Source organism: Nelumbo nucifera, chromosome 6 (assembly GCF_055504915.1).
Source record: "Nelumbo nucifera cultivar China Antique chromosome 6, China Antique-T2T, whole genome shotgun sequence".
Taxonomy (NCBI): domain Eukaryota; kingdom Viridiplantae; phylum Streptophyta; class Magnoliopsida; order Proteales; family Nelumbonaceae; genus Nelumbo; species Nelumbo nucifera.
Genome location: NC_142654.1, coordinates 43,923,554 through 43,937,967, shown reverse-complemented (window position 1 = coordinate 43,937,967; position 14,414 = coordinate 43,923,554). Strand labels below are relative to the sequence as shown.

The 14,414-nt window shown below is 38.5% G+C and overlaps 1 protein-coding gene and 1 long non-coding RNA gene across 3 annotated transcripts in view; one reads left to right on the top strand and one right to left on the bottom strand.

Annotated features, from left to right (window-relative positions):
• LOC104611504 (coatomer subunit zeta-1-like) overlaps nucleotides 1–12,112 on the bottom strand; it is a 38,641-nt gene extending 26,529 nt beyond the window's left edge. For both annotated transcript variants that reach the window (XM_010278581.3, XM_088889928.1), the window contains exons 1-2: nucleotides 11,974–12,112; nucleotides 11,787–11,844 (exon numbers count right to left, since the gene is read on the bottom strand). In XM_010278581.3, the coding sequence (XP_010276883.1) occupies nucleotides 11,787–11,789 (3 nt within the window). In that variant the 5' untranslated portion in view covers nucleotides 11,790–11,844; nucleotides 11,974–12,112. The remainder of the gene's footprint in view (nucleotides 1–11,786; nucleotides 11,845–11,973) is intronic.
• Nucleotides 12,113–12,308: 196 nt separating this feature from the next.
• LOC104611505 (uncharacterized) lies at nucleotides 12,309–14,209 on the top strand. The gene is made up of 3 exons (XR_737674.2): nucleotides 12,309–12,921; nucleotides 13,026–13,069; nucleotides 13,845–14,209. It is a non-coding gene; the product is annotated as an uncharacterized LOC104611505 (long non-coding RNA).
• Nucleotides 14,210–14,414: the final 205 nt, after the last annotated feature.

Genomic DNA, 14,414 nt, shown 5'->3' with positions numbered 1-14,414 from the left:
GAAATTTATGAAAAGATTTACCCTTGCTTGTTCTTCAAATTTTCAAAAAAATATCTGATCCAATCCTCTCATTCTCAAAGATGGAAGAACGAGATGGGATCACTACCACTCCTGCTCCTCACTAGAATCCTTGCCATGAAAATAACCAACATTTGTCTTGGTGTCAATGGATAGTAACCTCATGGACAATCAACTAGCATAACATGCCAAGTCACATAGCACAAGTATTTGGGAGGTCACTGATCCCAAACTTGTATTCATTCTGGAGTTGCTCTTTGGACAACACAATGAGCCCCCTTTGACCCACCTTGTTTGTGTATTGTATGTCGTATGCTTCCCTGGCTATTTTTCATCTAGTTTCACAAAAGAGTATGATGAAGAGGATCCTGAGCTTTGAAGCAACACAACAAAATTGATGCATCCAAATCTACAACAACAACAAAAGTGGTGCCATCAACGAAGGCAAAAGAGAAAGGGGGCTTCCAATGGCGATGGTTGACAGCGACTAGTAGGGGAAGGTGGTGGCGGAAGCAAAGGAGAGACAAGGGGGTAGGGTATTACCTTTCAAAGAATAAGGCCCTTAGTTGGTAGTGGTCTGGGCTTCTTCCAGCTTCATTTGTAGAGAAGATGGGGGTTATCTCTCTTTATATACTACTTCTATACTCTGCTGTATTTTATTTATTCTTGTCCATTCACTCAATATATATTCTTTCTTTCTAAGCTTGTGGTACACTGGACACACCCCTCCAATTCAAGTGTCTTTCTTGTTCCCTGCCTTTCTCGCCTAGAACTAACATGGTATCAGAACAGGTTGCTCTCTAATTGATTTCCTTATTGCTTGACACTTATTGTATGCAGTAATCCTACCCTCTACTAGGATTTACAATATTCTCTGATCAGTGGAAGAGATTAGGGCTGTTTTGATCACCCTAGTTGTTGTCGGTTAAACATCTCCTACCTCTAAGGAGATGTATGACTATCTAGGGAATGTCTATCAGCAGTTAAACATGTCCAAACAATATCAAATTGAAATGAACATATTCTCATATACTCGGGGAAAGAGGAAGATCCAGGAATACTATACAGATTTGTTAATCTCTAGACAGAATATCAACTTGTTCATCTTGGGGCTATTACTACCGACTATTGTGTGAAGACTATGAAGAAACACTTTGATCAAAGGATAACAATGCATTTTCTTATGCATCTTAGACCGGATTATGAGATGTTAAGGTCTAGCATTTTCAGTAGAGAAAATATGCCTGATTTAGACACTATACTTGGTGAACTTCTGAGAGAGGAGACTAGACTGCATACTTAGTCATCTCTTGATAGCAAGAGAGAACATAATCTAGACACAGTGTTCTTAGTCACTAAACCTAAGGGGAAGGACTTTTCCAAGATTCAATGTTATAAATGCAAAGAGTTTGGACTTGTAACCTCTCACTTAAGAAGAAGAATTTTTGTACCTACTCCAAAAGGGGCATATCGTTACTGAATGCCCAACTTGGCCCCCCAAGAAAGACCAGCATAAGGCACTTCAGGCAATTGCAAAGTCATCTGATAATATTCTTTCCTCCACTCCATCTCAAAAGGGGGAATCTTCTAGTTCTAGCACCTTAACCATGGAGAAGATACAGCAGCTTATGTCTTCGGCTATTTCTTCTGCTTTATCTACTATCAGCTTGTTTGGTAAGTCTTCTACCACAAGTTCTTCACCTAGCCATATGTGCATTATTGATTCGAGTGCTTCAAATCATATGACTTGCACCTCATTTGGTCAGACTCCCAAACCCAACTCTTGTGATGACTAGATTGTTACTACTAGTGGAGAGTCTCTAAAAATTGATGGTCACAATGATTTATTTCTTTCTACTTCTCAGCCATCTCTCCTTCATCTCACAAAAACTTTGTTAACAACCAATATCATATTTATTAGCCAACTTGTTGATTGATGGTAACCTAGTTCTATTTTCTCATGATGGTTGCATTATACAAGACCAACACACTAGGGAAATGAAGGGGAAGGGGCATAGGCTTGGGAGGCTGTTTAATTTTGAGTTTGAGAAGAAACCTTCATCTCCAACTTCTTGTTTCTTTTTTGCTACTAGTGATGTTTTGCCTCCTTATTGTAATAATGCGTGGCATTTATGGCATAGACATTTAGGCCAAACACGCGCTAAGAACTTGGATCGTTTGTTTGCTTACTATTACTTTAGTTTCTATTAGTAAATCTTGCATAACTTGTGGTCTTAGAAAAAGTCATATTTTGCCTTTTCCATCTTCTTCTAAGCATGTTACTATTCACTTTCAAGTAATACATAGTGATGTTTGGTCATCTCCTGTCATTTCTAGACTTGGATACGATATTTTGTATTATACCTTGATGATTGCACAAGATATACCTAGGCTTACCTTGGTAATGTTAGAATGAAGAATCAGGCTTTGTTGGACAAATGGCTCTAGAGGTTTCCAAATGAAAATGAGAAATTATGGCACAAAGTGGTTGCAAGCATTCATGGCATGTCGTGCAACGGATGGGATGCTGACTGTCTACGTAGGGCTAACTTGGCTGCTCCCTAGAAGGCCATCCATAATGTCCTCCCTATGTTCTTTAATTTTATCAAGTATGATTTGTATTCTGGTAGTAAAATCAGATTCTGGGAGGATTTGTGGATTGGGGATACTCCTTTAGGGGAGAAATCCTTCTCTTTGTGATCTGTCTAGGTTCAAGGGTAAGCCTATTTCTGATTTCCTAAACCATCATTCTCACCTTCCAGGATTGAATTGGAACCTTGGTTTTAATAGGAATCTTAGAGAGTCTGAACTACCTGCGGTCTTTGAGTTGTTAGGATTGCTGAATTCAGTTTTCTTGGGGGAAGGTGGGTCAGATTCTAGAATTTGGGGTCCTAATTCTGATGGACCTTTTTCTTGTAAATCCTTTCTTCATTTGATGGTTACCACACAGTCTCTCTTCAGTTTCCAATCAAAGAAATTTGGTGCCATCCTATTCCCCCTAAAATCAGTGCTTTTTGTTGGGAAGTCTTTCATTGTTGTATTAATACCTTTGATGTACTTCAAAGGAAAAGGCCAAATTGGTGCTTGTCCCTTAACTGGTGTGTCCTGTGTAAGTTGAATGGTGAGACTGCTATCCACCTTCTTTTATCATGCCCTTTTGTCAGTTTTATTTGGAATTGGTTTACTTCCCTTTTTGGGTGCAGGTGGTTTTCTCCTGACCGGTTGGAAGGTTTATTCAACCCTAACGGTTGTAGTGGTAAGACAAGGAGGAGAAGGATTCTTTGGAGGTGCACTAGAATAGCAATACTTTGGACCATTTGGGAGGAAAGAAATGATAGAATATTTGAAAGTAAAGAAAAATGCAAGGAGGCTTTAGTGGAAACAATAACATTGAGGGTGGCACATTGGGTAAAAAGTTTAAAGCAGTTTTCAGATTTTAAAGTTGAAGACTTCTTCAAGGTTTGGGGATTTATTGCTACTTCATCAACTATGAGGTGCCAGGTTTGTGAGACCTGGTCCCCTCCAACAGAGGGTTGAAAGAAGCTGATATTTGATGGGAGTTGTGTGGGTAACCCAGGCCTTTTAGGTATTGGGGAGGGGCATTAGAAATGAAAATGGTTCCATTATTGCTTTGTTCTCCGGTCCTGTGGAGGAGGGGGATGTAGCTGGGGCAAAGTTTCTAGCTGCAGTATATGGGGTTGAGAAGGCCAAAGAACTGGGGATTAATAGACTGATCATCGAGGGAGACTCAAAAACTGTGATAAAATGGTTGCAAAAAGGGGAAGGAGTGACCTAGCAGCTAAAGAATGATTTAAGGTTCAAATGGATGTCAAGAAATATGTCTATTCAGGTGGGTTGGGTTGGGAGATTGGCCAACAGCTTGGCTGATAGCTTAGCAAAGCAAGGGGTTCAAAGAACAGATATGTTTTGGGCACATTTGTAATTTTGTCCTGGGTCAGCTTCTATGCTGATTTCTTTGTAACTTCTTGTTGTATATTAAAGCATCTTAATTAATGAAATTTTTCAGAGTTATTGATCAAAAAAATAAAATTAATTCCATCCCCTGTCTTCAACCAGTTCACCATAGTTTTTGAGTCCCCTTCAACAATCTCCCTCTCAATCCCCATTTCTTTAGCTTTCTCAACTCCAAACACTGCAGCCTTCATTTCAGAAGTCACCACATCACCATGCTGAATAGGACCTGAGAACATGGCAACCAAATTTTCATTCTCATCCCTAATCAGCCCACCAAAGCCCGCTGGCCCCAGATTTCCCAAACATCTTCCATCAAAATTTAGTTTCTCCCACCCAGCATCCGTAGGGGACCAGGATTCAATTACAGTAGATTTTCTAGATGTAGTGTTTGCGATTGTTCCCCATGATCTGAAAAACTCATCTATCTTAAAATCAGCCAACAATTTTAGTGTTTTCACCCAATGCACCACCCTAAGAGATCACTTCAATCACAGTTTCTTTACTCCTCTCTTTGTCATCAGATATCCTCAGATTTCCTTCTTCCCAAATTGTCCAAGCAATTGCTGCCCTAGTGCATCTTCCCATGATTCTGCCTCTCCTTTTAGAACACCTGAATAAGTAAGAGCTTAAGAGGGATTTCAGATTAGTAGTAGGAGTCCAGTTGCAACCAAACAAAGAGGAAAACCACTCCCAAATGAAGTTAGCAAAGGGACAGGAAATTAAAATATGAAAGGCAGTCTCACCGTGCAGCTTACATAAGGTAAACCAATTTGGGGACAAGCACCAAGTTGGTCTTTTTCTCTGAAGCAGATCACAAGTATTGATGGAACCATGTAACACTTCCCAACAGAATGCACTGACTTCAGGATGGATGGGGCGAGTCCAAATCTCCTTGACAGGGAAAGAAGGAGAGGGATCAGAAGCAACTAGAGAGTTAAAGAAGGATTTGCAAGAGAAAGACCCTGACTAATTGAGTGCACAAACTCTAGAGTCTGAACCACTGCCCCCCAAGACCAGAGAGTTCAGCAAATTAACTAAAGCAGAGACACTAGACAATTCAGATTCTCTCAAATTTCTAACAAAGCTCAGATTCCAATTCAGATTTGAAAGTGAGGAAGAGGAAATAAAGTCACTAATGGGTTTTCCTTTGAAGCTGGAGAGAGCAAAAAGAGAAGGGAACACCTCGAACAAGGGGGAATCCCCAATCCAAATGTCCTCCCAAAATCTAACTTTTGACCCGAAACCAAATCGCACCTGATGTAGGGTAGAAACAAAGGAAGTGTTTCATGGAAGGCTTTCCAAGGAGCAGCCAAAGTAGTTCTATGCAAGCAACCTGCATCCCAGCCATTGCTTGACAACCCATGGATACTTGAAATAACTTTAGTCCATAATTTCTCATTTTCTTTAGGGAACCTCCAAAGCCATTTATTTAACAAAGCCACATTTTTCATCTTCACATTTCCTATTTCTAAACCCCCTTTCACTTTCAACTGTCTCACCTTTTCCCACCTAACCAAATGATCTTTTTTCCCCTCCCCAGGCTCCCACAAGAAATCCCTCATGATCTTCTCAACTCTTTTAATCACAATTTGTGGCATCCTAAAGACCGACATGTAATAGACTGGAAGATTAGCCAAAGTGGATTTTATCAATGTTATTCTCCCTCCCAAGGAGATATAATTCCTTTTCCAACTTGCCAACCTTTTTTCAAACCTTTCCACTACTGGGTTCCAAAAGCTAACCAATCTAGGATTTCCACCTAGGGGCAGTCCCAAACTCTCAAAGCATCCTTGGTAAAGGGAAATGATAGAAGACATCACCTTTTTGAGCCTTAGAGATAGCACCTTAGTAATTATCTTGTAGCTACTAGTCACTAAGCTTATATGTCTAAAGTCTCCTGGTTGGGTAGCAGCATGCTTATTTGGGATCAAAGCTAAAAATGATGAATTCATCCCAAGGCTAATTACTCCCCTCCTATGGAACTCCCTGAACACTTTCATCAAATAAAATTTTCTTATCTCCCAGCAATCTTGATAGAAAGCCAATGTGAAACTATCAAGCCTAGGAGCCTTAGATCTATCCATAGAGAATATGGCTTCTTTAACTTCAGCTTTCTCAAAATTCCTTTCCAATGAATGAACTTGATTCTCATCCAGACACTCCCAATCCAACCCACCCAAAGTCCACCTCTCAGAAATTGGCCTACAATAGAATTTTGAAGCTTATAAGTGAGTTCTTACAATCCTCTTTTCCCTTACAAGAGCTCCCCCTCACTATCAAATAGTCACACCAACATGCGAGTTGATTGAACCCTAACAAATAGGAAAATCATAAAAATAAAGAACATGGAGGAGAAGTTCTTTCCATCGAACAGGTGGAAGAAGACTCTGGCATGGAGAAGAATTACTTTCTGTTCAAGGAAAATAGAAGGTCCTACTATCAAGATCAGAGAAGACAAAAGAGCAATGGTGGTTCTAAACAAGGAGGTAGCAGGTAGGCTAAAAGGTTTATTGGATGAGATCATCTTCGCCATTACAGATATAGGGTGGAAAGCTAAGCTAAATTTGCAGAAGAAGTTCTTGGTAGAAAAGAATAAAAATGATAAGGGAGAATTTGCCCAGCTGGTAGAGTCTTTTGGATCGTGCAAAAGGCAGGTCATCTGCTTTCTTTTCATATGATTTCCACCAGGGTTTTCTTTCCAAACAAACCTTCTAAATTCTCATTCAGATGTTCTATATGAGTCCCCATCACACTAGGACACCTCTCATAGGGTTCCTAGTTAAACTAGAAAGCTTCCTGCAATCATTTTGCTTTTGTCTAGGAGCTAACACAAGACTCCTAATTTAATTAAGAAGCCTCTACAAGATTCCTAGTTCGGTTACAATTCTTCAGCCATGACACATCTTGTTTGAGGGTATCAATTCCTTATTGAACATTCCCAAACCCAAGTATCACTTCTAATCATCCAAGATCCAACATATTAGAATATTGTTCATACATAACGTCAACCATTGATATATTAAAATGATTGAAAGAAACCTCAAGTCTTAAAAACTTCTTAGGTTTAACACTAGTATTGCCTTTGCACATGAGTGAAAGCATGCCTCTGATGGTGATTATTCTTTAACTGTTCACTCATTTGGATCACCAAAATGTATATCCTGCGCACACCCATATACAGGTTTACATCTCCACCTAGTGCTAGTCACCCACAATCTCCTTTTTTCCTCAATTGCATTACTTCAAATAGCTAATGTGATGTAAAACATATTACATTCCTGATTCTACAAGTCGCCTTTGTGCCACACCCCCCGAGGCAAGCCCAAACAAGTCCATGTTAGGGTCCCATTTGCTAATGTTGTTCATTCATTCATTTTAATAAAATATCTTCTTAAAAAACAATTAAAATTATAGAAACATTATTCTTTGTATGAGAGCTAAGAATTAAGGACCCTAACATGGACTTGTTTGGGCTCGCCTCGAGAGGCATGGTCAGGGTCCGAGGGCTCTGCCCCCGGCCCAGCCGCTAGATCAAAAAAGGAAAAAAGGCGTAAAAATTTCAAAAGGTGCAAGGCACATCAGGCGCATGCCTAGGCGCACCAGACGTGCACCTTTTGAAAGTGTTGCACCTAGGACCTGGGCGAGGCGCCTACCCTAAAATGCGCCTCACCTGTGTGCCTAGGCGAGCCTTTTAAATAATTGTGCTAGTGGTTGAGATTTTACGACCTCATCATATAGTAACCATATATGTGCCAACCATATAAGAGAGCTAGCTACACATGCTTGCTCCCAATTGGGATGTTGGGCGAGGCGCCTACCCTAAAATGCACCTCACCTGTGTGCCTAGGCGAGCCTTAGGCGCGCCTTTTAAATCATTGTGCTAGCGGTTGAGATTTTACCACCTCATCATATAATAACCATATATGTCCCAATTGAAATGTTTCAAGTCTATAATGAAGCAAGTCATTAGACCTCTCATGTTAGACCCTCACTCAACAGTCAACATCTTATAATTAAAGTTAAAAATACAACATGATGGTTTAAACATGCATAAAAAATAAGTTTCAAACACTAAACTTAGGTGGCGTTTGATTGCACTTTTTAGAGGTCTGAATCTGAAAATGCTACTTTTCAGATCTCACCCCTTGTTTGGTTGTACCTCTTAACTTGGGTCTGAAACTGATTTTCATATCTGAAAATCATAGACCTTAGGCCGGCTCTTAACGCATTCAGGCGCGTTTCACAGCCGTCCCAATGTCCAAAATATCCTTACAATTTTTTGTAAATGACCCGAGTTACCCCTGATACCCCCAAACCCAAAAAACCTAAACACTCAACCTCTCTTTCTCTCTAGCTCTCTCTCTCCCTCTCTCTCTCTCTCTCGATCTCTCTCTCTCCACACTGTCTTCCTGCCACCGCCGCTGCAAGTTGCAATGGTGGCTCTCTCTCTCCCTTGTCTTCTCTCTCGCTCTCGTCTTTTCTCTCTTCGCCCTGTCTTCCTGCCACCGCCACTGCAAGTTGCAGTGGCGGCTCTCTCTCTCCCCCTGTCTTCTCTCGCTCTCGCTTTCGCTCTCTCTCTTCGCCCTGTATTCCCGCCACCGTCGCTGCAAGTTGCAACGCCAGCTCTCTCTCTCCCCCTATCTTCTTTCTCTCTCTCTCTCCCTGTCTTCTCTCTCTCTCTCCCTCTCTCTCCCTCTCCCTCTCTCGCTGCATGTTGCCGATTGCTCCTTCCCGCTCTGTAAAACTCCCCTACCCTCTTTCTCCATTTCTTTCTCCTCCCAGACCCCTTGCTCCTTCCACCGCCTATCCCACCTTCGACGTGAAGTAGAGGACCGGCGTAGTATCGCCACTGACTTCACCAGATAATCTGGGCTTCTGTGAAGCTTAGAAGCAAGCTACCCCCTTCTCACCGAAGTTCAGTTAGGCCATTCCCTTCTCCCGTTTGGGCAAAGCACCGGTTTATCTTCTATGAAGACAGATGGCTTCGTTGGTGAGTCGAGAGGGCTTCGCCGGTGGGATAGAGAGGGCTTCGTCGGTGGGATCACATGGCTTCTACTAAGAGGGCTTTCACAGTGTTCATCATCTTATGATTTTTTCTCTCTCTCTACCCTGTCTTCTCGCCACTGTCGCTGCAAGTTGCAGCGGTGTCTATCTCTCCCCCTGTTGGTTCTCTCTCTCTCTCCCTCCCCTGTCTTCCCACCACCACCACCGTCGCTACAACATGCAGCAACGATGGTTCGGTGAATAATAATAATATTTTTAATAATTATTAATTATAAATTATTTTATTAATAATTAATTATTTTAATATTTTTTATTCAACATTAATTAGTTTTTATTAAATTTATTTGTGTTATTTATTAATTATTAATTATAAATTATTTTTATTAATTATGTTAATACTTTTTATTAAACATTAATTATTTTTATTAAACTAACTTGTGTAATTTATTAATTAATAATTATTTTTATTAATTATTAATTATTTTAATATTTTTTATTAAACATTAATTATTTTTTATTAAATTATTTGTGTTATTTATTAATTAATAATTATTTTTACTTTTTTTTGGGAAAAAGGTAAAGTAATTTTATTCAGTGAGAAAGTAGATTACAACAAGACTCAGGCCAACTAGATCTTCCTGGGCCCAAAACAGATTACAAGAACATCCATGATTTAGTACAAAGAAGGAGAGAAACATTCTGACTTTTAAACTCCTCATTCACCGATACCCAGAAGCAAATCTTCCCCACCACTTTATGCACAATCTCATCTGGACTTTTTGATTGATTATAAAAAATTTTGTTGTTTCTTTCCATCGAAATGGACCAAAGAACAGCCTGCGGAATAGTATTCCAAACAAGCCTTCCTTTCTTGCTACGACCCTCCAATCTCCAACTCATAAACAGCTCCTTTACAGACTTAGGCATAGCCCGACACACCTCCAGTTTCTTGAAGAAATGTCCCCTAGTTAATAATTATTTTCATTAACTAGTAATTTTTAATTATTTCATTAATTTTTAAAAATTATTTTAATTTTTATTTGTGTAAATTATTAATTATTTTAATATTTTTATAGTCATTTTTATTATTTTAATCGTTTTCATTTATAATTAGTAATTATTAATTTTTTATTTTTTATTTATATTGTTCCAATATTATTTTGTGGTTGAAAATTATTTTTTATAATGCAAATTGAACTCAACATTTCCAAATAGTATGTTTTAGGGGTAAAATAGTAAATTCAGTAAATTTCAGATGGTAAAGGGTTGATCCAAAACAAACAAACTTATGAATTCAGATCCTCTAAAAAGTAGAAAAGCATCTATGCCTCTTTTCAGATTTCAGACACTTTTAATATCTTTTTAACTTTTCATATCTGAATTTTCAGATTAATCAAACGCCACCTTAATCTCATTATTTATCACGAAAGAAATAGAGGAATAATATGTTCCAATTGAACTCACAACAGACTTCACCACTAGTTAAATAATGTAATATGCAATATTCACCACTATGCTATCTTAAGCAACCCTGAAAACCTAGAATTTAGCAGCAATTTGATCATCTTAACACCATCCAAGAAAATATGTTCTGAAACAGGATTGATCAAGACAGATGGACTGTTTGAAATGGGCATCTGATCCATTTTGTATCTAGTTTACAAATTAAATATGAAACAGAAAACAGGAAACCCTCAAACAACTAAGTATTCTGGGGAGTTTTTCATGTAGGTGGTCTGGTAGACTAGTACAAACCATCCAAGTTACCAGTGAATAAAATAAATAAATAAACAAGAAACAAAGAAAAAAAATTGTTGATTCCATGGTCAGCGTTGTGGTTAACACTGTGTTATGCATCAAATAATAAATATTTCTTCTTTGTTGAGATGAAACCGACGAGCTCAGTGGACCTCCCAATTGCTAGATTTGAGACATCCTCTCATTGGCTGTCCTCAGCTGAATTGGTGTTCCCCATGATTTTTAAGGTCCTAGAATCTTGAGATTCACCTATTAAACATGTCAGAAGAGATCCTCATTTCTCAACTTAAAATGTTAGCACAATTAATGGCACGCAATTATGCAAAATGATTAAGGAATCTGGATGGCAAGGAGGAAAACAAGGAACTGGACAAAAAAAGGAAGATAAGGCATACAAAATTGGGGAAACAAGACTTCTTAGTAATACTGGTTACTGGGCTATGTATGAGACTAATTTTTCCAAGGTTATTTTGCCAAAATGCAGCTAGAAAGAACTAAGAAGTCGGAATAAGTACTTGGGCCTGTAGATCCAATGATTGATTTCTGCATCAGATCAGCTTATCCGCCAAAACGAAAAGGTTATTGAGGTTCATGTGTATGGATGTGAAAGATTCTTAGTAGAATCTGAACTGATTTTTTCTTCGATATATCCCCCACCCCTCCCGGGTGGTGAACGAGTCAAAAAGAAAGACTAGGTTCTTCATCGAATTACTTCTTCGTTTAGCGGATCCGATGAAGACATGTTTAACGTCACAAGTCTCATAAAGAAAGATACTCCCTAACAATACAACAAAACCCCAAAATTGCTACTGAAAAGAAAATTTTTAGATTTCAATTCCAATTCATGACTTCCCTCTACAGAGATACTAAATTAAATCTATATCTATTGGATTTAGACTCAGATCAAACCTTCCGAATATGCTTCACACCGATAAACCTTCATATTCAGAAATACTAAAACGAACAAAACTGCAACCAAATTAAAAGCAAAAGCGGTTCAAAGAAAAAAAGAAGAGAAGCTTGCGGACTACCATATTCGAAGGGTTATGCTGCACGAAGGATCAAAACACGAGCAGATCCAAATTCACTCTGCAAACGCGAGATACTCCTTTAGGTTTTCTACTAGAAATCGAATCGATCTATAAAGAATCTAGACAAAAAGCTCTCAAAGAAGAGACTCTTTGAGCGGAATGGTATCAATTTGAAAACGTTACATACCTGTGAGTGACGACGACGGCGCTGGAGAGGATTGTAAATGAGCTCCGAGACTGAAAAGCAAAGAAAGAAACGATTGAAATGAGATTCACAACCGGGGAAGAAAGCAATCCTTGGTTTGAAAGATGTTAGTGTCTTCACTCTTCACGTGTGACCCTTGTCACATGTGTTCGTTTTTTTAACGATGACGACGCGAGAATGACTTCAATCGAGAATTTTCATTTTCTAAATCCAGATTTTTCCACTTCAATCGAGAATTTCTGGCGGATTTGTTTATGGGAGAATGACGGTTCAGCCCAGAGTTAGAGTTCTTAGGCCAACGTACAATTGGGGCATATGCCAATTCGGATTTGATGTTAACTGAGGGGTGATTATTGATGTATAGAGTGAGTGTATTTGACATTTTAAATTATTGTAATTCTATAGTGGAATTCAGAATTTTGAAGTGAATTGCAATATATCTTTTCCGTTTTTTCATCCCATTTCAAATGAGAAATGGAAGTTGGGCAAAACCAAATACGATTCTTCTTTTCTAGAATCTCCATAAACGATTCCGTGTAAGAATGCCAAACGAGGATAAATGGAGTCCAATCTCCTGCCAATACAAATTCTATCTATATTTATTATAGCCAGAATGGAGAATATTTCATTTTTGCATAGTATTATATAAGAGAAAATGTTCCCAATTTATGGAATAGTATTTTATGGGTAGAGGTGAACATAATTCTCGTGGGCAGGAGATCCAGAATGGGATTTTTACTTCAAATCTGAGATTCTCGAAAACGAGAAAAAGTCGTTTACGATTACACGTGGGAACATGGGCGGCACTTGGATAATTTTGTAAAAAAATAGACAACAGCCTTATATTTCTCCATTTTGGCGTGTTCTTCTCCACGCTGCAACGGCTCTCTCTGCATGCTTTCTTCTCACACGCAACCCACAAGCTCTCAGGTAAAGATCTCATCGTTTTCTTCAATTTTTTTGCTATTATAGACTCACATATTGTTCTCTTTCAACCGACATCTACTTTGCCTCCGTTCTGAAAATTTTTCCAGGTTTCTTCAAGCTCTATTGTTCTTAAACGCACAATAAAATCTAGGTAAACAAACTTCTACTCTTTATCTCGCACTGGTTTACTTTTTTTTATTTCTCTTTTAACCATTTGTTTCTCTGTTCTTCTACGTGTTTTCAACGTTTTTCTCCTCTGTTGTAAACCCAAGCTGCAATTTCAGACAGCAGCTTTTGGATTTGTTTTTTATGCTGTGGTTGTGTTCAATGGACATTGGGTAATGTTCTAATCGAAGTTGGGAAGACATGAAGACCTGATTATATAGGTTCATTCTAGATTTTTTAGGGTAAATTATAAAGACACCCTTAACTATGGGGTATGTGACAAAGACCCCTGTACTTTGTTTTGTATAAAGGGCACAAAGATCCCTTTCTACTATGACCATGAGACAAAAAAGTCTTTCGTTGAAATCCACTATTGCAATATTTTTTAATCCCCATGTTATCCTTATAATAGTTATTCGGACAATTGGAAGAAAAACATTATTCATCTTCCCGGATCTCACAATACACAAATAACAGCGGTGATAATCCCTTTTACTTTAGATTTCTTCACATTTCTCTCTCTCCCCCGATCTTTCTTATTCCCCTTCCCCTTTCTTCTTCTTGCTTTCCTCTGTTTTCCATTCCTCTCAGTCATACAAGAAATTGCAATTCTTCCCCTTTTCTCTTCTTTTTCTTTTTTAAATTATTTAGTTTTAATCTGTTTTTGGTTTAGAGAGAGAGACTTGCAGAGCTGAAATCCCCGAGAGCCCAAATGAATGGATTTTTTGGGTCTGACGGAGATTGTCACCTGTCTTTTTCAGGGAAAGCCTCCTGAACTCCACCATCAGTTTCATTGAAGAAAACAACGTGGGTAATGCCGTTGCGTTGTGACCAGCAGCGATCACACGGATCACCACTTATTAAATCCAATCTATCGCACAGAGAGAGATCAGACGGGTACGTGGAAACGACAAAATCGCGCTCCCTTCTTTTTTTTTCACCGTATACAGCTCGGCTCAGGCTTATTCGTTGGTCTCTTGTTTATTATTCCTGAATTTGGTAAGGTATGAATAAAATTTTACTTCACAAGTTTGGGTAGAGAGATAGAAGAACATGTAACTTCTCTTTCTTTTTTTATATGAATGTAATAGTGATTTACACACAATATAGTACAATGTAACTTCAATTGGGCTTATATTTATTAGAATTAACACGATTTTCCTTATACGTCAATTGATTCCAAGAAATAGGATGATGCCAAACGTGATTTTGTTCGTAAGAAACAAGAATAAGATTACTGTGTCAAATACATCTGGTGGTTCTCTAGATGAAAATTCTGAGGATGCATTCTTCTTTGAAAGGATTCTAAGAACGAAAATCCCAGAATTGAT